The 25223-nt window shown below is 47.0% G+C and overlaps 1 protein-coding gene across 1 annotated transcript in view; it reads right to left on the bottom strand.

Annotated features, from left to right (window-relative positions):
* Positions 1-23305, bottom strand: part of Mcm2 (DNA replication licensing factor Mcm2) — a 44454-nt gene extending 21149 nt beyond the window's left edge. The window contains exons 1-13 of the mRNA XM_077690254.1: positions 23092-23305; positions 22434-22603; positions 21995-22083; positions 21341-21515; positions 20779-20998; positions 19848-20055; positions 17008-17142; positions 12965-13156; positions 9832-9925; positions 8990-9240; positions 3853-4017; positions 2869-2943; positions 1547-1639 (exon numbers count right to left, since the gene is read on the bottom strand). Coding sequence (XP_077546380.1) covers positions 1547-1639; positions 2869-2943; positions 3853-4017; positions 8990-9240; positions 9832-9925; positions 12965-13156; positions 17008-17142; positions 19848-20055; positions 20779-20998; positions 21341-21515; positions 21995-22083; positions 22434-22603; positions 23092-23294 — 2070 coding nt within the window. The 5' untranslated portion in view covers positions 23295-23305. The remainder of the gene's footprint in view (positions 1-1546; positions 1640-2868; positions 2944-3852; positions 4018-8989; positions 9241-9831; positions 9926-12964; positions 13157-17007; positions 17143-19847; positions 20056-20778; positions 20999-21340; positions 21516-21994; positions 22084-22433; positions 22604-23091) is intronic.
* Positions 23306-25223: the final 1918 nt, after the last annotated feature.

The raw sequence follows: 25223 nt of genomic DNA, 5'->3' as shown, positions 1-25223 counted from the left end.
AAGTGGCAGTGTCGTGTCTAGTCCCCAAAACCTTACGGAGGACATGGCATTCTCCCTTTTTGTGAGCAGCACAACAATGGGTGTAATACTGCACCAAAGAAGCCCAAATAACAGAACAATTAGTTTCCCATGTGTAATAGGAAAATTGGTTGATTGTTTGTAGGGTTTAACACGCCGACGCAACGCAGGCGATGAGGTGCGCCATAGTGGCGGGCTCCGGATTAATTTCGACCACCTGGGGATCTTTAACGTGCGCCGAAACCTAGTACACACGGGCGTTATTGCTTTTCGCCTCCATCAGAAAAGCCGCCGCCGCAGCCGGGAATCGAACTCGCAACCTCGTATTCAGCAGTGCAACGCCTTAGCCACTGAGCCACCGCGGCAGGTGAAATAGGAAAATTTAGTGCTGGAAATATTACAGGTTTGAGAAACTGACAGCACAAGACAACTAGTCAGAAACTGCCTATTCTCTGACATGACTTCAACAATTTGGTAGCTTTTCGTTACTCATGACCATTAATGCAAGCAACATCTGGCATAGATGGTCCACAGCAGCGACTACAGCCATGACCAGGTACAGTGAAATTTTGCCACACAATACACTAAAGTTAAGTAGCTCTGAATTTTGGCTGAACTAAATCATTTTCTGAAATTTCTAACCAACCACTACATGCTTCATGTTCGTTTCTCACCTATCTTTTGAGGTTTTCAGGACAGATTCTAGACAGCCTGCGACAACACTTGTGGAAGTTCGAAAATAGACATTCCTTCGAAGGTTTATGAGGTAAATTACGTTGAAACCAAGAAGAAGAACAAGAAGCAGAGGACGCAACTGAGGTTGAACAATCAAAGATATTACTGAAAAAGAAAAAGGCACCTCACTGATAACTGCAAGCATTTTAGACGGTGAGTGCATTCAATGTTTTAAGGGAACTTGCAAGCTTTCACCTCCTCTCCCCCCACTTCGCTCTAGCACCGCGTTCTAAGTGCTTTCTAACCATTCTTCTTTTTTTTGAGAAAACAAGCTGCGGCACTTTGTCTCAACTTTTGAAACTAGGTTTTCAAAAGAAGGATACATCACCCAAGTGACATTTGGAAATGTACGAAATCCTCGTCAGCAGCTAGCATATTTCTCTTATCTTAAAAATCCATTCAACTTAATATTTTTTTTGCAGACTTTATGAATTCAGTTAACAAGATTTTCCCAAAATACCAAACTTCAATAGAATCGGATTATAGTTTAATAAAGCTGATAATTTCACTTTACAACATGGGGGTGGGGGGAGCGGGGGGCAAAAAACCCATCGGCGAGGTGTTCATCTGACTTTCGATGCAAGCCAACAATTCATGGTATCCGAGTTTGACACACAGCCTGCTTCAACACACCGCTGAGATCCAAGCATCGAAGGAAGCTGGGCACGCAAAAGGATGCACACACCACATGGACATCAAAGCCAGCACGCATTTGAATTTCCCGCCAAATTTTTTTACCAGTGCGAGACTAGCAGATGCACGGACAGATACGGGAAGATGAAGGCAGTCCTACCTGTTCCATGGAGTCCTCGGCATCGTCCGGGTTGTTCGCACTGGGGTGGTGGCGGATGTGGCTGTCGACGACAAAGCGAGCCAGCCTCTCATCCTGAAAGCACAGCACAAGGGGGATGTAAATATGTCTGTCCATATATAGATACATATAAATAATTTTTTTTTACTCGCACATACTCAAAACCACAACACGTTTTTTTTTAGCAGTTGTGATTGAACAAACTTACAGGCGTCCTTCACATCTTCACTACGCACCTGTGGTGGCGTATGAACAAAAAAATTGGGCCCATCTCCCCGCGAGGGGGACTCGAGTAAATGCGTCGCATAGGGGGTGGGTGTATTGCGTTAACAGTCAGTGTTTGGGGAGTTGGTGGTAGTGAATGCGTTGTATCAGCAGCTTCTTGACGTAGTTTGAATGAGTCAAGGATATAAGGCGCGTTCGTAGCCTCCCATTCTGTGTCGGCTTTGTGGCGCAGTGGGTAGAGCACCATGTACATTGCGTTCCGCCCGCAGGGTCGAGGGATCGAAACCAGGCGCCGGATAGTATTTTTTTTTATATAGTGTAGGGGGAGGGGTGCGGACTACGACTACGGACGTCAGCGCGGGTGACATCGTGAGTTACTGAAATGCTCTGCATTTAAAAAACTGCTACGGGCTCCATATATCCTGGCAGGCTGCACAAACATCTGGAAGCTTGCTACAACTACCCTTGCCCATTATGTATGCCAAAAACACAGGTGGCCGTAAAGAAGAAGAAGAAAAAAGAAATTAAAGCCGTTCCACTTAATGTGGAAGCTATCGGAAGTGCAGAGCAGTGATTCGCCATAATGGGCTGCAGCGCCGTCATCCGCTCACTGCCACCACCCAATGCAATTCAAATTTCCCGCCTTCGCAGTGCTCGCGCGCACCCCTGCTTGAAACTGTGCCAACGGGAGTTCTGTTCTTTTTGTGCTTGCTTTTCCTCCCGCACGTGCTGGCGTTGCACTGCTACTTTTTTTCGCTTACCATCGTGAAAACCGACCCAACGAGCGTTCCTAACTAAATGAACGTGGGCGCTGCCGGTTAATTAGACATATTTTGCCTCAAATGTACCTGCAGTTTTCTTTGCGCAGAACGGGGAGATGTTTGACAAGCGCCAGCGTTCACGAGTGTTAAACACTTATGACTATATAAACTGCTTGGCTTTCGAAGCCTCTGGGTTACGGCGCGACGACAGCAGCCACGAAGAATGCCCTGTTGCTCTACTTGGGTCCAGCGAGCGAGCTACAACGACAAGGCAAGCCCCTAAAGTGCTCTGCACTTAAAAGAGGATCATTCACACACCTGAACGGGGTCCACCGTGTCTCTCACAATGCAGAGGACATCAAACCTGGACAGGATGGGCTCGGTCAGGTCAACCTGAAATTATAGAAGGAAGAGGAAAACAAAAGGATCAGTGCAACCTTAAAAGAATGACGTCGAAAATTCCCTTCTTAAATAAGCAAAAAAAAAAATGAAAGCAAACGAAAAAAAAAAAATCCTAAATTTTGTAACTCGTGGGAAGCTTTTCAAACAAGCTAGGGGCTTAATTTCAATCAACAAGTTGTCTTACTTACCTGCAATGAATCTCTTTGTACAAACTGCTCCAAAAAAGCAGCCTCACCACACAGGCAACACTCAGAGTCAAAAGTCAAAAAGTCAAAAAGCAACAAATGCAAACATTAGATGATGAAAAATATTGGCTCCAAGCTTAACAGTATAAAATAGATGCAAAAGCCCATCTTTGATAAAAAAAATTCCGATTCAGCTTCCAGACGTCGTGAAGTCTGGTATCATGCACTAAATGCAAAAAGGCCAGGCCACACTACAGGTTGTTTCTGCTGAGTTTGTGCGCTTGTGTAAGCCATGGTTCACTAAAGTGCCAATAAAATAAAGTGCAAATACTGATGCGATTCCCCAGCAGGGATGTTTCTTATTTTATCACTCAATGAAAGCACAGCTAGCAACACAGATGGTGCTACCATTAGAGAGCATTGTAACCAGCCTAACTACAAAAAAAAATATTACTAAACCAACTGTACCTCATTTAAGCCTATATCGACCTTTTCAGACTTCGAAATACAAACTCAGAAACGTCTTGAATACAACTGGCAATAGGTGAATAACGACAAGCTACAAACTAATTAACAAAAGAAAACTGAGGAAAAAAAAAAAAAAAAGAAATCATGCATGTAAATTACTCACTGCTGAGTTAAGAGACAAACAGCTATAAGCACTGACGTTTCTTTCAGATAATTGATGATCCAACGTCTAAGAGAAGGGGCGTACGTTTTCGGAGAAAGTCAGGGAAGGGTCGTATCGTCCTCCAATGGGGTTAGCGGCCGCAATGACTGCGCAGCGCGCCTGCAGCGACGTCACAATGCCCGCCTTGGAGATGGAGATGCTCTGCTGCTCCATGGCTTCGTGGATACTCGTCCTGTCAGAGTCATTCATCTGCAACGAAGTTCCAAAAAGGAAAGCACACACCAAGCTTGGCATCATGAGCCTCTTTCTTCTAAAGGCAAAAAAATTAGATTGAAGCATTAAGAAACCTATCGAGCAATGCCATAATGGACGGCTACGCATCAATCTTCAACGTGCGTTGAAATCTTGCTCTTTTTCACCCCCCCCCCTCCTCCCCTAAAAAAAAAAACAGCTTCCTCAGTCAGTAATCAAAGTTATGGCCTTGTGCTCAGCAGCTAACATGTTAACTACTGAGCCACAGCTGAAAAAGTCTCTCTTAAAAACGAGAAATTAGCCTTGTTGGGTCCTTCTGCAGTGCAGACCGTCCCGAAAAGAATAAACAATGCAGCAAGGAGTTGCTTATTTATAATCAAGTCACTGGGAGCTAGTTATTAGCAGGGGAAAAACAAAACAAAACAAAAAAGAACACATTTTCTGAACGATAAGATTACGATATTTCAATCATTAGGTCCTACGAACAGCAATTTCTGAGAGCTCCCAATTTTTCTTTATTTCTTAACCGTTTATTTTATATTCTTTTAAAGAATTCCTGAAAAATTTAGAAGTGTTTCTTCAGATACTTATGAAAAACAAGTAATTCCCTCACACATGAAAGACGGCCACAGTCGTTCCGTGTAAAAGCTTAATTCAAACTGAGAGGAACAGGTTAAAGAAGCTCATTATCCAATTCTGGTCAGGCTGTCCTGAATTCAAAAGAATTGGCAGCAAATAAGGATTTAAAGGTGCCCTAAACAGGGTTCCAAAGGTTACAATTTTATGTGTACGATAGCTGGAGTACTATACAAGGAACGTCCTGCCACAAAAATGGTTTAAAAGTGCTCAGTATTAGCCAAGCCATCGTTCATGAAAAAGGGCAGCGTTCCGCAGGGCAGCGTCCTGGGCCCGTTACTGTTCCTGATCTACATAAATGACCTGCCCCTCAACACCTCATCACGGATACGACTCTTTGCTGACGATTGTATTATATATCGTATGATTACTAGCATTAACGACCACCTTTCCTTGCAAAATGACTTAAACATAATCTACAATTGGTGTAATACATGGCAAATGTCACTTAATTTGAGTAAATGCAAAGTAATATCTTTTAGTCAGAAACACGATAATTCAGATTTTCTTTATTCCATCAACCACAGTGCAGTTTCGCAAGCCGCTTCCTATAAATATCTTGGTGTTCATCTAACACCTAATCTCTCTTGGAGTACCCACATTTCCGCCATCTGCGCAAAGGCTTCTAAATCGCTCGGTTATCTGCGACGAAATTTACAATGCGCACCAGCCCTTGTCCGCAAACATGCGTATCTAACCTTTATTCGTCCACAGCTAGAATTCGCGTCGGCAATCTGGTCCCCTCACCAAAACTACCTAATCGTCCAGCTGGAATCTATTCAAAACAGAGCCGCCAGATTTATTACACGCAAGTACGACCGTCATCTTAGCGTTACCCAAATCAAACAAGAGTTGTCACTTCAGCCACTAGATACCCGTCGCACTATCGCGCTATTATGCCTTTTTCATAAATACGTAGTCCGCGTTAGACCTAACCCGCTTCCTCTTACCGCCCCAGAACGTACATCGCGACGCTTTCATAATAGTCATAGTTTCACGCGCATTTTTGGCAAGACACTTGCTTTCAATTCATCGGCATTGCCCCGAGCAATCATGCACTGGAATGATCTTCCTGACCAAATTGCATCCATACTTATTCAAATAGCTTTACCGAAAATCTGCACCGACATTTGTCTTAGTAATTGTGCAATGATGAATTGCTAGAATAATATTGTTACTGTTTATGGTATGGGTGTTTCCCCCTTGTATTTGTGTTTTTGTGATGCTTTTTATTCCACAAAAACCCTGTGCATTTGTGATAATTGTCTGTTGAAACATGTATGATGTGTTTCATTTACGTCTGTAAGCCGCTTACCCAAACTCTATATTGTGTACTTGTCTTTTCTTCTTTCTCCCCACTATTTTTTTTTATGTTCTTTCAAAAATGTAACCCCCCTTACTCAATGCTCTTCAATGGGCCTGTAAGGTATTATAAATAAAATAAAATAATAATAAGGGCTGGAGCTTTCACCCTCTCATCGCGCCTCCAATGCACTGTTGAAGCGGTGACATCACCGACCAGATGCAAGACCACCGAGAGAAACAGGGCAAAGGCCCTTGCAGGTTTGAGATGCACGCAGCCATCTTTTTAGCAGCCGATGCGGAGGCTCCTCTTACAACTGCTGAGCAGGGCAAGTCGGCGGTCGGCCCGCATCGAACTGCCACGCGGCCGTGCTCACGTCAGCACGTCAGTTTAAGAAAAGTGGAAACGAGCATTTGAAGGACAGGTACCTGCCAGGTACATGAAGGCAGGTACAAGGCCAAAACACAACATGCTCGCTCATGACAGTAACTGAAGATTTCCACCGACGACTAGCGGCCCACTGGCGTTCCAGCATGCGGCGCTGTTGCGGCAAACAGGTCCCTTCGAGGTCGGCAGAAAAGGCTTAGCATTGCCGCAGTTATACAGTCGCTGCTTTACGAAGCCACGCCGACGACGATCACCAGCGCAATTTTTCACTGCACTACCACCCCCTTCCGCACATTTATAAACTGATTTTTAGCAGTACAGTTAAACCTCGATGTAACGAAGTCGGTAAAATTCGAAATTTACTTCGTTACATTGAAATTTCGCTACATTGAAATTCGCGGTTTTAATGAAGTGTTCATCCCGTGAAGCATTTCCTGCAAAAGAAAACGTGGCGCGCATACACGGCTGGCGCATTATTTCTGTTTCTGTCGGTGCTTAATCGTCTACGCGGGCATTAGAGTGAACCGCATGGGCGTTTCCTCCCCTCAAAAACGCGCCCCGCAAGCCACAGGCGCGCTGACGCAGCCGCGGAAACAACCCGCGCGATGTGAGTATCTCCAGCGAGCGCTTCCGCTCACTGAAACGCAACTCGAGGGTCAAACGAGAGGGGCATGCGAGAAAAAAAAAAAGCGGATAACGTGGGCGAAATTTTCACTGTAAAGCGTCATACGCTCCGCTTATGAAAGCGTCAATCGAATATCCTCGGCATCCCCGAGCGCTTCGAAGCTCCCGCCATAGGGTGCGCGCCTCCCCAATCGCAGACGCGGGTGTAAAAAAAAACGCACGCACAAGGCTCATAAAGCTTCACAAATGCTGGATGGAACGATGAAACCCAACGAGCATGAGCGAACTCGAACGAAGGGCAAAGCGGCGGCGGCGGCGGCCCCGCAAGAGGCGATTAGGCTTACCACAGCGGAGGATGTTTGGTGGGCGCTTTCGTAAGAGGCGCGCATGACGTTTTACTATGGTTTTACTGTGAAAATTTCGCCCACGTTATACGCTTTTTTTTTCTCGCGTGCCCCTCTCGTTTGCCCATTGAGTTGCGTTTCAGCGAGCGGTTATAAGCGGTCGCTGCAGCTACCCCACATCGCGCGGGTGGTCTCCGCGACTGTGTCAGCGCGCATATGGCTTGCGGGGCGCGTTTTTGCGGTGAGAAAACGCCCCATGCCGTTCACGCTGATGCCCGCGTAGACGATTAGGCTCCGACAGAAACAGTGCGCCACCCGTGTATGCACGCCACACAGCTTTTAAGCAAGGGGCTCGCTCAGACTCCGCGGCTCGCCGCATCCGCGGCATCGGGCGGCCCGTGTTGCCGTTTGCGTTTTATTGAGATCCCATTTCGGCGCTTGCGTCTCCCAAAATATACCTCTACAACTTAAATTTCGTGCCTAGTTCTCCGTGAAACTTCGTTACAATGAAATTTCGGCAAACGGGACTTCGTTACACAGAGGGTAAAAATACATGGTGTGCATACACTTCAAGTTACGAAAAATTCCGTGGTTCGTTACATCGAGGGTTTCGTTACATTGAAGTTCGTTACATCGAGGTTTAACTGTAGTTGCGCTCTGGCGAGGCAGTAGCAAGTTTTAGCAGCTGCGGTGTATGCCATATCGTGCATGTGCACTGCAGAGTGGGCTCCCTGTCGATTGTGCAGGCAGATGCTTGCCGCAGTCGCACGTGTCGCGCCGTTTCTGTCTGCAGACTCTCTCCGTGTTTTTCAGCGTTATTCATACTTCGTAAACAATGTGCTATGTCTACAAACTCAGCTAAGCTCGTGTGACGCATGGCGACAATCGACATTCGTTCCTGCTAAGACACGATGTCCCGCCGGCGCCGGAGTGCTGCTCACCGGAACCACACCCGGGTTTCTTCTAGAGCCAGGAATGCTGATTGGCTACAACATTTAAAGGGGTCCACCAATAAGCAGCGCCGTACTGTTCAGTGCTTTGTGCTGCACAAAGGGTGCGTCAGAGTCAAAATTTACGTCGAGTGCAGCAGAATGGCGACGAGATCTTTTCTTGCGTGTTTGCGCGGCCCCTGCTTTATGCAGAGGTGCGATATTTGGTATAGGTAGTATTCGTTGAAAAGTTTAGCTGTCAGTTTCTTCGCTTGGCAACACTGGAAACGGCCACAGACATGGCTGATGCGCCACGGACATGGCGCGGCTTGGGCCACTGCGCCCGCACGCCGAAGGAAAAAAAAAAAAAAAAACGGCGTGCGTTGTCTGCTCCCTTTCAACACGATTCTCAACGGTGGTGTCAACAGAGATGTTATTAATATTGGACTTGAGGCGACACTTTGTCTTTGGTGAGACAGAGTTTGCTAAAGTACAACACAGTCATGTGCTTAGCACAAACAAGTAACGCCATCCTGCGGAGCCCGACGTAACGAGTGACGGCGCACTCACACGGTTGCGTGCATGCATGCCTCGCCAGTGAATACAAGGAGTACGTTGTCCTGAAGGGAGTACTCTAGCGATTGCGAAATTGAAATGGCGACCTTCGGGAGACTATTTAGGGCCCCTTTAAAGCGGCATGCATAAATGGCAGCCAACGGTGAACAGTTTCAAAACTGCCGATGCACCTTGTCGAACTCGTCGATGAGGCAGACTCCCTTGTCGGCCAGAACCAGGGCGCCGGCCTCGAGCGTCCACTCGCGCGTCACGGGGCTCCGCTGGACGTACGCCGTCAGACCCACGGCCGAGGCGCCCTGGCCCGTGGCGAAGACGGCGCGCGGCGCAATCTGCTGCACGTACTTCAGGAACTGCGACTTGGCCGTTCCGGGGTCGCCACAGACCAGGACGTTGATGTCACCACGCACACGGTGCTTCTGACCTGGAACGGGGAGAAAGGAGAACGATGACAAAGAACTTGTGGGGACACTTCAGTCTACTTCCACCTCGAAAGCATTATGGCTTTCCAGGTGACATTTATTAAAGATTTCTTCACTACAGTAAAACTTTGTAACAAGAGACACTCAAGGGAGCCAAAAAACGTGTCTCTTCTAACAAAAGGTCTCTTGTATGCGATGTTGCTAACATGGCAACCACAGGAAAACCAACCAAACCACTTTCATTCAAATGTCTCTTATAACCACGTGTCTCTAGTAACAGCGTCTCTTGTAACGAAGTTTTACTGTACTACACAACTATGAACTATGCATGAACCAATACGGTAAGATCTCCGCAGCTTAGCATAAAAACAAGCTCGAGTGTGTGTGATAACTGCTCTAGAAACACTGGCTTCTATCAGCAATCCAGATTGTTATGCTTCAAAGGTAGGCTGGGACGTGTTAACTGCAAGGCTTAATTGGAAGCTTAATCTCTACAAGTGGGACAAGTAATCAAGCAGTCCCAGCTACCCAGGCAGTGTTTCGAGAGGGTCAGAGAATATCTGGAACACCGCTGGAACTGGCGTTCCACTCACCGGGATTCTTGGCTTCGCCTCCGAACAGGGACAGTGCTATGGCCCTCTTGATTTCCTCGTGGCCATAGATTGAAGGACCAATGCTGGCAATGATCTGAAAGCCATTATATCAAACATAAGGTAAAGGAACCGCAGGATAGGTGTACTTAACACAGGTGTCATACCCTAAAAGCTGCAGCATCAATGTTGCTCTAATAAAGAATATACAGTGGAATCTCGATGATACGAATCTCGCGGGACCGCGAAAAATATTCGTATCATCCGGAATTCGTATGAACTAACACAGACCAAAAAATTGAGCACAAAAAAAAAAGTTCATTTATTTCTTTGCTTACTTTTGCGTGAAGAAATCCGTGATGGTTTTCTGCCTTTTTTTTACTTCTATGTCGCCGAGCAGTCCTTTCTGGAGCGCGTAAAACTTGGCGCTCGTCTCCTCACTCACGGCGCCAAAGCTCACTGCATGCCGCAACACGTCAAGGGCATGCAGTGTTTCGCTCGTCGATGGTGGTGCTTCACTTCCACCGCAGTCCTCGCTGTCACTGTCCGACTGCTGCTCCAGCTCCTCCTGCATCTCGCCGACGATGTCTTAGATCGTCCGGGTACCGCAAGTGGCGAGGTCATCGTCGACGGTGATGAAATCGTGCGACGAGCATTCCACGCCGAGCTCGTCCCACTCTTCAATAGCCGGTGGCTCTTCTGGCTCTGGAGATACTGTCACTGCGGGGCTGAAAAAGCCACACTTGCGGAAGCAGTTTGCGATCGTGTCCGCAGTAACTTGGTCCCACGACATGGCAAGGAAGTGCACAGCGTCCAGCAGACTGATCTGAAGGTCTTCGTCCTTGCGATTAATTTTCGCCAGCAACCGTCGCACCAGCATGCCTTTGAAGTGATGCTTTATGTTTTTTATGATTCCACCATCAAGTGGTTGCAGGCGGCTGGTGGTGTTAGCCGGTAAAAATACCACTTTCACATGAAGCAGAACAACCTCTTTCGGGTGAGCAGAGCACTGGTCAATGAACAGAAAAACCTTTCTATTTTTACTCGCCATCTTGCGATCCAACTGCGTGAGAAATTCCCTGAAGAATTCGCCGGTCATCCACGCCTTTTTGTTCGCCTTGTACACGCAAGGCAAACTACCCGCGTTTTTAAAGCATCTCGGCTTTTGCGACCGCCCGATGACTGTTAGCTTCAGCTTCTCCGACCCGTCGGCATTACAGCAGAAGAGCACAGTTACTCTCTGCTTGCTGTTTTGTCCACCTTGACAAGCTTCACCTCGGAAGCACAAGCTTTTGTTGGGTTGCAAATTAAAAAAAAAGTCCCGCCTCATCCGCGTTAAACACGTCTCGTGCTTCGTACTCCGATAGAAGCGCCGGCAGAGTGTCGGTCATCCAGTCGCTCACCACCGAGTCGTCCACCTTCTTTCCTTCGCCACACACGGTTTTGTACACAAGGCCGTGCCGCTGCTTGAAGCGGTGAACCCACCCGCCGGAGGCCTGAAAGTTCTCAATTCCAAGCGAAAGCGCGACGTCGTCGGCTTTCTCCCGGAGCACTTTCCCGTCGATGTTTACTCCAGCCGCAGTTATTTCCTTGAACCACGTCAGGAGAATGTCTTCGAGCTTGACATGCTGGGCTGTTTTGGCCTGCTTGACGTTCACGCCGAAGAGCTGCACGTTTTTCAAAATGACGTCCCGTTGCCCAACAATGGTGCACAACGTCGACAGCGGCAGGCCGAACTCTTTTGCCAAGTCGCTGCGCTTCCTTTTAGGCTCCCTGTCGACTCTATTCAAAATATCCAGCTTCTCCTTGAATGAAAGGGCTTTCCTTTTGCGCGACATAGCAGACAGCCTGGCTGATTTCGTTGAGAGAAGTCCGCTGGCAGAGAAACCCTCGAACACGTCTCCGCAACACAATCTCCACCGGTCCGTGAGCACACGCGGCAACGACAAGGAGCAGGTCCCGCATTCCGGAGGCGCGGCCTCGGCCACACCACGCAAGACCAATGAGACGCAAGCAACTGAGTGACGTCAGGTGACGTCGAGCCGCCCAAGGCCATCAAGGCGTTCTCTCCCCAGCGGCTTGGCCGCGCCGGCCGTAGACTCGGCGCGCCACCGAGCCGGTGTTGGCCAAGCGCGCTCGCACTACAACAGCCCGCCCGTTCCTGGAGAAAGAGCGACAAAGAGGAGAGAAAGAGAGGCAGAAGGGGCAGCTCGTACCACCCCGTATGGCGCCGTCACTTGCTCCCCGAGCCGGCCAAGCCTCGCTCGGAAGTCAGCTCCTCGCCGGGTCATTCGTATCATCCGCCGAGCTACGCAGGTCCGTTCGTATCATCCGAAATTTTGCCCATTGGAATCAATGCAATTTTGCCGGGACTTTTCAGAAATTCGTATCATCCCGAAATTCGTATCATCCAGAATCGTATCATCGAGATTCCACTGTATCAGGAAAGAAAGAACAAGATTCACTTTAGTTCATTTAGAACCGCACTATTCGGCCTGCAGTGGGCACGAATAGGCCGACAACAATTACGATAATCATAGCAGTAGTAATTACAATAACCACACTAATCAACACGAACAACACTGACACTGCAGAATGCTATAACATAGAATGCAGGGGTTATATATTGTGACAGGTTAATATTAATATTATATTCTAGACCAGGACAAATTTTTCTTGAACTGCGAAGTTTCTGAGAAAGCTGTACAGCTTTCCTTTGCAGCCGTACGGGTGCTCTGAGGTGGATGTCAAACCTTCCTTCGCAGAAACTTGCTCAACCTTGGGGATTTCCCCTAGATCTAGTCGATTATAACAAGTTATATTCACTACACGAGTGAATGCGGTTATTTTTGAAGCACCACCCACTGATTGTTATGCTGATTGATTGTAGGGTTTAATGCGCCGACGCAACGCAGGCGATGAGGCGTGCTGTACTGGTGGGCTGCAGATTGATTTTGACCACCTCAGGATCTTTAACGTGTGCCAAAATCTCGTACACACGGGCGTTTTTGCTTTTCGTCTCCATCAGCAAAGCGGCCACCGCGGCCGGGAATCGAACCCGCGTGCTCGTGCTCAGCAGCACAACGCCTTAGCCACTGAGCCACCGCGGTGGGTCACTGGTTGTTACGCCCCTCACCCGATCGGCCAGCCTCTCATCCTTGGACAGAGCCACGATGCGGCGGACGTCATCGTCGGTCAGGTGTCGGGCGGCCACCTTGTCGTCCTTGCGGAGCACGTGATTGGCCATGATGATGGTTGCGAACACCGGGAACCCGTTGGAGGTGTTCAGGGAGCCGTCGTAGTTGTTCGTGTACACTCCCGTCAGCTCCTGCAAAGGCATACGGAACGGAGGGGGTAAATAAAGCGCTGCTTTAATTTTTGCCACACTCTGGCACAAATGAACAAGGTATGGAAAAGAAACACTAACATGCAAGAACAGTAGTGTGTGCATAACAATACAATCACACAGAGTCACGCGCACATTGTAACGGCTCTTCCCAGGAAACGCCAATGCTAAACACGTAAGAATTTCAATTACCAATGTGTCCAATTTAATGCCTTCCCCCCTGAGGAGTACTGTATTTACTCGTATCTAGGCCGATACTTTTTTTTTTTAGTCGTTTTTGAAAGTCTGGGGTTGGCTTAAGTTCTAGTATGCGGCCTTCCTGCCACCACTAGACACAACGCCATCTCGTGGCCACAGGCTTGTAGCTGGCAGGTTTTCAATGGGTCTTCAGAACTCTATGGTTTTTTAGGCTCCATTTTTCCTTTTTTGACTTGGCGAACCATATGTTGTTGTGAACCCAGCTCTGAGCATTCCGTGATTGTTTGCATACGTCGTCATGTGACCTCGAGAAGTGCCCGCGTTCACGGCACAATGGCACCCACCAAAGGTGCCACTACACCGCGGCTTTCAAGCAAAAGGTAGTCTTGGAGGCCGAGAGAACTTCAAACCTCCAAGCACAGCGCGGCTTCAGAGTCAATGAAAAGAACAAACTTTTCAGCTGCACCGCCAAGCGAATGGCCTTCACAGAACGCTAGAAAGATCTACACTGCGAGGTGGAGAAGGAAGTCGCCGACAGCAGCAAAGAGATGGTGGAATGCTTGTGACGATGGCAATAATGCAGGCGAAGGCAAGGGAGATCGCAAAAATAGGTGTCGTGCGGGCTCAATTCAAGGCCAGCAGGGGCTGGGTTAAGGGGGGACGCGGCTTTCAAGTTCAGAAAAATGACCAAAACATCGTTTTTTTGAAATCCACATATTCGGCTTCTATGTTTCCTAATCTGTATGTCTGCGAAGTTTTTCCGCTGAAAAGCGTCGCAAAGTGGCATAAAAAAATAGTTTTGCCAGGCGCGGTGACAAACTATCAGCGCAAAAGGGCGAAAAAACGGCGATTTTCGGAGCGCTGTATCTCCGCAACGGTGCCATCGGGCGCGGCCATTTTGATATGGTTAGATCGGCCGAGCGTTCATCTTTCCGGTTCCCCGCGTCTCTTTTATCTTCGTTCATTCACAAACGCATGAACAGCAGAAAAGAAATGACGCACAAACGAAACTAGAAATAGATGCTGAAGCGCTATTCGTCCTCCGGTCGGGCCGCGGCAAGAGGGCCCTCCTGATTGGGTGTCGCGGCGCAATGCAAGATGGCGGCCGCCAGAACTGCGTAGCGTGCGGTTTGAGTTCATTTTCGGTGCTTCGCTCGGCCAAGTTTCTATTCAATCGGTGGTATTCAGCACGGACGTTATCGCGATAGGAATGCCTGAGATCACGAGCCAGATTAGGGGAAGTTGTGTGGCTCGAAAGGCGGAGGTCATCGAACGCTTCGTGGGGCGCGTGACTCTGCCGTCGCCAGACCCCGGAGGGTGACGCGGTGTGCGCGCTTGCGATAGCGGTTCGTGAAGTGAACTTTTAGTCGAATTTGCGATGTTTACACGCTTAGTTATTGCTGTGATTTGATTGTGGGCTCGCTAGCCTTGGGAAAGAAACAGTCGACGCGTCAAACGCTGCGGCGCGCACGGCATAGCCGACGCGCATTGCAGCATCACATGTCTGCGCAACCGGTTACAATTGAACGCCAGTAGTTGTAATTAATGCCTGCGGCGTTAGATTTAATCTTAAAAGCGACCTGACAAGCCATATCAGGGATAATCAAAGTACGATATGTCGCGGTAAGCGTGCGCTGCGATGCGCGCGAGCCATATCGCCTTTCTTGCGCAACGTTTCCCGTGCGCTTCTAATAATCATGCAAACAGGTTTGATTTAGGAATATAGGAATAAAAATATGTTCTCTGCGTTAAAAATTTACCTTACTGTCGCAGTATTTAATAGTGATTTTTGTAGGGAAATGATTGGCACCAATGCATATAATCATGGCTTAGGGCATACTGACTGTGCTGCGAGAAATGTTGGATGCTGTCAAAAGTAGTGAAAAAAAACCCCTTCCATCAAAGTTAGAGTTATGCACAGTATTATACCAAGCTTCAAAGTAGTTCGTTTGCACACTTATGGTATGCAAACTTTTGGCAATGAACACCTATGAGTACTGAATTGCTGCGCCAGGCAAAGTAATAAAACATAAAAGAAGCCAGAAATTTTCAAATTTAAGTAAAAAAAACGCTTCACTTGTTGCCATGGGGACAACACTGCAAAGGGAAGTTGTCCAGTGCGATACTGCCAACCAGCTAACCTACTTTGCATCAAAAGCCCATTGAAAGCTATCTCCCCTCCGTTTTGTCTGCTAACTGGGCTATGTACTGTTCACAGAGGAGCTGAAAATGATGTTTTGTGGAAAGAGAAAGGCTGTAAAAGGCACTCCAATTTCAAGGCAAGGCCTTCCAGAAGCCCCATGTTCAAAAGGACATGAAAGGCTACAACCGTGACAACTTTTGATAAGTGAAACCTATGTTGCAACTTCGGAAGCCGTTTTCTCAAAACAGTTTTTTTTGCCACCTGTGACGCTTGTACCAGGGATTTTTTTGTGACCGCTGGGGCTATTTTGATTCCGTTTCTTGCATTACATTTCTCGATGAACTGTTCAGGTCGTGACACTTTTGGTTTTCCAGATTTATTTTTTGTGATTTTTTTATTCAAATAATCGTTCACAGTTGACATGTCTGTTGCAGAGTAACCTCTAGAAAAATGAAAACTAAAAAACATTGTGTTGTAAAAAAAAAATTCTAAAACTGTCACGACCTCGTCCATTCATTTGGGAATGCAAAGCACTTCGAACAAGTTTTCTATCGTGTTTTATAAGCCGCTCAAGCTCGGTACAAGCGGAACAGAAAGAAAATTTCATACATTAAAAAGTTATCAAAATATTAACTTCAAATTTTTATGGTGTTATCACAGAAGCATTTCCAGTTGCTGTGCCAATTTTCATCAAAATCCACAAAGAAATAAAAAAGTTGATTTTGAAAGCCACGTCCCCCCTTAAGCGAGCTTATTCAGTGAAGCTAGGCTGGGTCACCTGTTTTACGATGCAGTTCCGGTTCAGCCAGCGACTGAGCATTGAACATGCTGCAACAAGCACTGCAAAAAATAAAGTGCATGCTCTAGTCTCGGTCCAGTGCCCTTTATCATTCGGCTTACATTCGAGGTATGTTTTTTCATTTTCTGCCCTTCTGAATTTCGGCGGTCGGCCTAGAATTGAGGCCGGCCTAGATTCGAGTAAATACGGTAAGTACGGTTTAAGTCTGTCCTTTATCGCTCAAAACAGAACACACGTTCATGCAGCCCTCAAAACCACCGTTTGTAAAGCTACCCCACTTTGGTTTAAAAATCCACTGTGCTTTGGCCGTGCAGTTAACAGTTAAAGCTGCAGACAGCTGAAGTATCGAAATGGAGTGGTCACTGACTCTACTGCCGGGAAGCAGCCTTTCTTGTTATCACTCCAGAAAGGATGGCAAGTTACGAAAAACTTTATTGAACACACTTCAAGTGGAACAGTGATGCTGAAGTGGTAAAACTAACTGCAGTCGCATTGCGGAGTTTTTTTCCTCTTTTATCCCCTCTCATTCATTGTGCCAGTCTTACTCCAGGCCAGACTTTTGTTTCGGACGGTCTTCGCAGACTGAGAATGCACCCAAATCAAACGTCAAAAGTGAAGCACATGGTGTTCACTCAAAGCTTAGTGACTTTTTGAAAACCACACCATACAGGGACTCTTCCCTTCTAAACTTACAACTTCGTCGCCAGGCTTGCACGAGTCACACAGGTCGCCCAACAGAATGGCATCCTTGGACCGGGGAAGGCGACCGGCGGTCACCTTGCCGGGACTCTCCTGAACGGTGATCCGCTGGTAGTTCTGGTAGATGGTCTGTAAAACAAAACGCAAGTCTCAGCTGTGATGCTTCCGGTGACAGAGCTTGACTGCACAGCAAAGCTGCAGGCATACAAAACAAAACTGCAGAGACAAGAGCCCGCCAATTCTTGCTGTGGTTATGCAAGGCCTCATAAAAACCCGCTGGGAGGCTTAGTATCGAAGAAAAATGTCACCAGAGAAATCTTCAGACGTGATCACACTACAAAAGTGTTAGATGAAGTGAAAGTACACACAAGTGAAGCATGTATGCAAGAGCATGCTGCAAAAGTCATACATTCATAGCAACTAAAAACATTCATTTGGAAGCACTTCAGAGTAACACCAGAGTCCTTCAATGCTTCTTTGGTCATGAAACTCCCGGCCAAGTATCGTACGGGGACAAAGGCTACCGCGAGGGGCGCCAGCGCAGATCGGAGGGCATCGGGCGGCCGCCGCTGCTGTGTAGCCAGACCGGCAGGCAGGAACTCAGTAGCAGCATGCCCATTCGCACCAAATTTTTTCGCCACTCACGAAATGAAAAATCCATTTGAGTGGCCCAGGACACGTAAAGCGAAAGCGCATTGCTGATAATGCAGCGGGCGTCTGTTTTATCTTACTCCGTGGTCCGTTCCCTGCCAAACGCGCTCTGACCCCGCCCCCGGCTGCCCTCCGATCAACACCAGCGCCGCGCTGCGGCAGCGTACGAAGCTCTCCCATAGCGTGACGGTGAAGTTTCATGACCAGAAAGGCATTAAAGGACTCTGGTAACACCCCTGCTACACAGGCGTCCGAATGTCATTAGAACCGAATGTCATTTGACTAAAATGAGGGGCTTCGAATGTCATTCAGAGTCCGCCGTGCTCCACTACAATTTCGATGGCATTTGAAAGCTTTAACAATCGCTCACCGTGCTACGTGGCGCTGCTGCTGTCGAGTTCTGTTTTTCCACAATAATGCAACAATCAAATTTAGCAGCAGTCTTTGGCATTAAAATGATATCAAATTATAAATGACGTGAGCTTTGAGACGGTTCTTGCTTAATTTTAAATCGCAATCGAGGTTTTCTTGTGCTGTCTGGCCACACGGATTTGTCACTTGCTCGCACTGGTGCTGAGAGTATGGCATTGATTGCACCTTGATATCACGTTTTAAGTGAATGAGAAGTAAACAAAGTCCCACAATTACAAATATTTTGTCTGTTTTAAGTACAGAAGTAATGAATTTGTTTATGCTGACTTGGAACGCTGTACACGAGAGTGCTAGAAATGGCATTCAAAAGCCCCACAACGTCTCTCTGGGTGCTCATTTGTCTCGAATGTCATTTGAGCCGAATGGCATTTCGAAACCCAGTGGAGCAGCACAACTTTGCATTTGAGTCAAATGGCATTTGGTTCAAATGACATTCGGAAGCTAGTGTGGCAGGGGTACGGAAACATTGAACACCTCGAAAGAGGCAGCCTTGATGTGCAACTTCGCTGTGTGGTGCCACTCCTAGCCAAAAACTGCTTCAGGCCAGCCACACATTATGCAGAATGCCCGTCAAACCACTACCCTATCGGCAACTCGCAAAAGCAGGCCTACAGGAGGAACAGCACAAAAACTTTACCATCCCTTCAAAAAGAAAGTTGAGACAAGTGCGAAAGCTTTCTCGCATCAAAAGTGCATCAAAACCTTCACTAAAAGCACATCCAATGGACCGTGAAACCTTCGAAGACCCAAATCACAAGCGGAGAATTAACCCATGCGACGATTTTTCCCACACAAGTGAACGCATCTACAAACGACCTACATGTACACCAATACGTGGTTTATAAGATTACCAATATGTGGTTTGTTGTACACCTCCTTCATGATCGATGCATGTATTGTCTTATCTAGAACCATCCCTTCCTCGCGATTTTCAAGTAACCATTTTGCAGCAATGGAAACCCGGTTTCAAGAACGTGCCACGTGTCCAGAGATCTTATCAGGTAAACCAACCAGTCTGTGGGTACATGCGTTAACTTTTTGACAGGATGCCACGGTACCACAAAGAAAGCTCTCACTTCAAAAAATCAGTAAAGGATAGTGTTCCAAGTTGCAAATAACTTAGTTTTTTTGACAGGAGGCCCTCGGTATCACTAAGGAAGCTCTCGCTTGAAAAAAATTAGTCAGGGATAGTGTTAAAGGTTGCCAGTAACCACAATGAAACATGGTTGGACAACTACCCCCACTGGACTACAAAGTGTTGGAAGTATAGTTGTGACTGCTGTTTCCATTAGAGAATGGGTCCTCAAAGCGGGTTTCCAGGTGCAAACACAGAGGTGCATCTCTCCCCAGTTCCACTTTTCTTAATTTACGGGAGCAAAATGCATTTTTAACACAAAAAACTCCGCACGGAACCCCGACAGACCCAGTAGTAGAGCTGATGCGCTTTCCCTGAGTGATCCAGATCCCTGCATTAGGCCCCTGCAGTAAGCAAATGCAAGTTCGCCCAGCTGTCCAGTCCACACAAAGTCTGGTCACTCTGTTGCACTACTCGTTTACTACCTTATGGTATCGTCAGCACAAACAATCATTGTGGCCCTACAGCCTTATCGACAGCGCATAACTGGGCACTACTCCACAGCACTGAGACAACGGTCTACAGCTCCCACACTGCTTCCAGGCCCCACAGAGAAGGGAGGCAGAGAGAAAGCGGCCCGTTTGTTGCAGGGCCTCTTTAGCCCCTTCACACCCACCTGCTCCATGTTGATGGTGAAGGGCCCCGTGCTCTGGCACTCGGGGCAGGAGCCCGGCCGCACCTCCTGGTTCTGGGACTGCACCAGGGGCCCCAGCACGTAGCTGCACTTGCCACAGTCGTACTTAACCAGCGACAGCTGCGGCAGCACGCCCGTCGTGCTCGTCACCACGCCCGCCGTCCGCACCAGCTGGTTCAGGTGCAGCTGCCTGCGTGACGCAAATCACGTGCACGTTTCAAGTCAACTTGCGATTACTCCAGAGCTCGGCTTTATTACCTTTGACCACCTGGTAGCTTTTAACATACACCAAAAGCTCAGCCGCGTGGGAGTTTCTATTTTCTGCCTTCGTTAGAGAAAGAAATAAACTGAGCCACCAAGCTGGTGTTAGCTTTGCCGCCTGTGACGAAGGTACCACTGCTGATGGCACAAACTTTTCATGACTGCACCTAAACGCTGTATTACCTGTGCCAATCCTACGTGATCATCATCACATTGTGTGCCAGGCTCACTGAGAACGAGAGCATATGCCTTTGGTGCCTCAACTCACAAAATGCAAGACTCCCTTCATTCAAAGCTTCCCTGTGACAGTGTGCACATATCCCAGACAATAATGTTCGGATTATTCTGGAAGGAAACCGCTTGATCAGAAAAATATGAAGTTACTTGGGCTACAAAATGTGCCCCTGAGAAATATTTCACACCGCTGCCTTTGAAAAGCACTTTCTGTATTCTTTGAGCGATGCTCAGATTGCAGTTCCATTACTCTCCCTACGTCTTCCATGACCTCAGGACTACAGATGTAACCTAACACACCACTGAGTTCAGTTACCCATAAACCCTTCCAAACTCGTGCACAGGTCATTTATTTATGGCACACTCCACAAAGCAGAGCACTCGTTCGAAAACAAACCGAAATCATCAAGGACCTCACCTGAGGCTGCGGATGTCCTCGATGAGCGGGAGGTCCGTGATGCGCACGTGGATCTCCTTGGTGATGCGCTCGTACTGTGGGAACATGCCCAGGACAATGTCCTTGGCAGCCTCGTCAAAGATGACCAACATCTCCGCGGGCGCCTCGGGCAGGAAGTAGGCCAAGACCTGCTCTGCTTGGGCCAAGGTGTTGTAGTTGACCTCCAGGCTGTGCTTGTTCTCTGCAGGAGCATGACGACAGGGAATCAGTAACGAAAGCAGAGCAAGTTTGTCTAGTTGGGTAAGCACAACAAGAGCGCATGTCATATCACAACTGTGGTCCCAATTCAGCCGGCCCCCAACAAAAGTGTTTATGTTATACCCGTTCTCTATCCAATCAGTCACTTCTACTTCCCGTCAGCTTCGATTACACATGAGCTTTCGTGAGACAACACACAAGCACCACACACGATCACCAACTCATAAACGTATGTACTTCTAGAGGATGGCGGCCTTTACCTTCCAGCCACACACCCCCCAGACGTGCCAGCAGCCCAAGACGGAAGGAAGGGAGATGCACTCACCCTCACACATCTGTCGGATCTTCTCCTTGTAGAGGTTGTGGCCGCGCTCGTCGACGAACGTCCGCAGGAAGTTCTTGAAGCGGTTGTAGATCTCAGTCTTGGGCCCCAGCTGGGTCACCCACTCCCGCACCGTGTGGCCCTTCATGTCCTCCAAGTTCTCAATGCTCTCGACCATCTGGGAGACGGACAAAACAAAATAACTGAAGTAAAGCAGCATTTACTCGGAAAACTCTCGTCCATTCCTGCGGGAAATATTATGAAATCGCCTGCGCTTCCCGCTATTTTTTTCCCCCTTCCTTGCCCACACATTTTTCAACTCCCGGTTTTCGTTATCCTCCTTGGTGCCCATCATAAAGTGTCACAGCCACCACCAGCAGCCTTGGTGTCAAAATTTCTTTCCTCACTCTACGTTCATTCTTCCACAAGTTGGCTACACACACTTACATCAGGTGTTTTTTTCTTTACTTTTACATTTATTATGCACCATGTTTTGGTAGCCAATACCGTATTTCATCTCTTCATACCGTTCCCTTCTAATGTGTGCCATCAGCCCTGATGGCACATTTTTTTTTAGTTGACAACAAGCTTTTTATTTACTCTTCAGCTTTTCGCGGGTGGTCATAACATACAAAACACATTTCAGCAAACACTCACGTCTTCGTCTTCGGAGAAGGTGCCCTCAGCTGCACGTTCGGCCAAGCGCCTTCTTCGAACGGGCCTTTCCGCTTCACTGCTGCTCTCGTCTGTGGACAGGACGACGCCAAACATTAGCCAAATGATTGTTGAAGGAAACCGTACACATAAATTCAGTAATGGGCAAAATAAAAACAAACTTCATGCAACCAAATGCGGTCACTACGGCTCTGGAGCTCTCCTAACATTTTCAGTTGAAAAGGAATTCCAGAAATCTTTTTGGCAGATCAGTTGTTCAATGTCCAGCTGCTTGGGTAAATTCTAGAGAATGTTCCCCAAATATTGGCAATCTCAGATTTCAGAAAACTTTACTTCCAAAAGAGGGGCATGCCTCTCAAAACTTACAAAAAAGCAAAAAGACGACTCTCAGGGCCTGAGCAAGAAGAGATGGGATACAAACCGTAAAGGAGGCCTCGTCGCATGCGGCCAGTGACACGCCCCTCGGCACGATCCCGTTGGCGCAACTGATCTTCGACAGCCCTGCGGTCAGACTCTGACATCGTGCTGTACTCCGATTCATCCAGAATTCTAGGGTCGTATCTGTCCAGCTCTGGGATGGGGCGGTAGTCACTGCAGAGAGAGGAGAGAAATTAAAACAATCCACAATTAAATACTTTTTTTTTCATTCCGGCAAGTAACAGAAGCAGCAACGTGCATTGAATGCGTTCAACAGCGTTGTCAACAATACCAAACATCGTTTGCAGACAATAATCATGTCACATAAAAACAAGAAAACTGACCAGTCTGGAAACTCAGTAAGCTGCGCATGCACCTAGCATGACAGCAGCAGACAGCACCATGATGTGTTTGCATCAGAGCTTGTGCATTTCAGAGTTTTTGTACATTATGTGAACTTCTCCACACATACCTTTCAAGCTGCTTTGCTCCTTCCATTAACGTAGATGTAGAAACATATATTACACAAAATATATGTACTAGGCAGACTTTCTAAGGCCACTAACGAGTGTGTAGACGAAGAAGAGAAACTAAACACTGAAAAAGTATGATAGTAGAGTGTCAGCAAAAGAAAGACTGAAGGAAGGACGTAAAGAACTTACTCTTCCATGTTGTCTCCAAAAAGTTCTTCGCCATCTTCTTCTTGTACATCATCTTGACGGCCATCGTCGTCCTCGTTGCCAACGCCTCCCAGAAGCTCAGACTCGTCCTCAAAGGGAGGCAAGTCGCGACCAGGTGATGATGTGACCGGGTCTACAGGCGAAGACGCCACATTGCTGCTTCGGGAACGGCCAGTATCAGACATCTTGCTTTATTTACTCCTGAGCACATAAAAACAAGGCATCATGAGCACTTGCTCATAATAGATGTTTGTAAACAGTAACGAATGTCCCTCCCAGACTCGTTCAGAGATCAGCTCCTCTACGGACACGGCATTTTTTACAACCTTGTTTCCAATGTTTCAAAGATTAGATTAAACGAAATGACTCCGGTACCTAAGAAGTACAGACCATAAAGGAACAATTTGGGTTAAATGTCTTTATAATCGGTCACTGACCTGTCGTATTGAAAACTAATGTTCCTGTTAAACGAAATGACTCCGGTACCTAAGAAGTACAGACCATAAAGGAACAATTTGGGTTAAATGTCTTTATAATCGGTCACTGACCTGTCGTATTGAAAACTAATGTTCCTGTTCACTAAAAATAATTTAAAATTACATTTTAGACGCATAATTTGGTCCCCTGCCCTTAGTTATGATAACCATCAAAATAATTTCTTGCCTTCCACCACATCATTTTTTTTAAAGTTAAAATGCACGAGTACCGCAGGGTCAACGACAATCTTGTTGAACTTTAGGCACCGGGTTTCTGGCGTTCTCCAATCACTTGGCCATTGAATTTGCTTGGTAACGTAGTAACGTGTACGTGAATTGCTTTAACTGGCATATGACGGTAACCTTGGCACAAACCAGTTTAATTAACAGTAACGATGCGAAAACTCCTACTTAACCAGACCGTCGTTCACAGGCACTATCTTTCATGAAGCACAACCGCGGCCTCCCGAGCAAATTCGCCACATGGCCGACATTGATCTTACGCTACTATTTATCATCCCCAGCCGTAGACATCGTGTTTGCTCGCTGTTTATATCAGCAGATAGACAGTGTGACCACTAAAGCAGGCGGCATCAGCGGATACCCGGCACCTTTTGTAGAAATATGAGCGAACATGTTCGCGCCAACATGAGCAACGATTTAAAGGTCCATTGTTAAAGGGCCTAGAGCTAGCAAAGTTCTTTAAAAGCAGCAACCATCGATAGCAGCAGCTGGAAATAAGAAAGCAAAGGTGTGAAGACTTTCATTCACATAGCCCTTTAGTTTACAAAGTCGCACGGCAGTATTTTTTCATAAAAACGAAGGATTACATCTGCTCACCGGTTTTCTGCACAATAGATGAAGCACGCCGAAAAGCGCGGGAAAGTTAGCGGAAGGATACAAGCTTTGACCAATGGCGGGAAAGCAGAGTGCAAAGAGAAGTTGCCTTTGGTGTGCTACCAGCGACATAAAAAGTAATCCTGTCAAGTTTGTTTTGCCGAGATCATTTGGATGCCGTACCTTCAAAACTTGCTGGTTTTATTTTGAGCTTTAAAGATAAATAAAAGTAATAAACGCTACGCAAAAGATAGCTTTAATATTTGATACTTGAAAGTAAACAAAAAATTAAAATCCGCGATCCCACAAAGAACCGCGAACTTCGATTGTTCTGACTGTCATTGAGGAAAAGTTATCTTCGCTTGATTAATTTGGCCAAAACTAGTTGAACTTCACAGTCCGCGAGAAGCGAGTACTTCACGATCCAGGTATGAAAAGATATGGAAAGCACACAGCAAACGTTGGCTCAAAGCTTGTACGAGCTTTCCAGGCGCCGTAGTGATACTGTCTGTGAATGCGAAGATTGTTTGGCTGGTAGCAGAAATCCCAGAACTACTTCAGAACTACTACAGAACCAGAACTACTTGTAAAAGATGGAAAGTTCTTGTAATTAGTTAACATTACTGGCAACTGAATGGAGTTACTTGTAATCACTATTAATTGGGAAATCACCTAAAACTAGGAGAAACCACTGGCAGTCTGATAAAATAACTCGCAATTTACTTGAAATTAGGTGGTTACTGGTACCGCTTTCACTTCGCTAGACGAAACTACTTGGAATCCCTTAGCTTTAATTGCATA

This window comes from Haemaphysalis longicornis, unplaced genomic scaffold (assembly GCF_048455015.1).
Source record: "Haemaphysalis longicornis isolate Haplotype H1 unplaced genomic scaffold, Haemaphysalis longicornis Haplotype H1 scaffold_10, whole genome shotgun sequence".
NCBI lineage: Eukaryota > Metazoa > Arthropoda > Arachnida > Ixodida > Ixodidae > Haemaphysalis > Haemaphysalis longicornis.
Note: the sequence above shows the minus strand (reverse complement) of the source record. Positions and strands in the feature narration are given on the sequence as shown.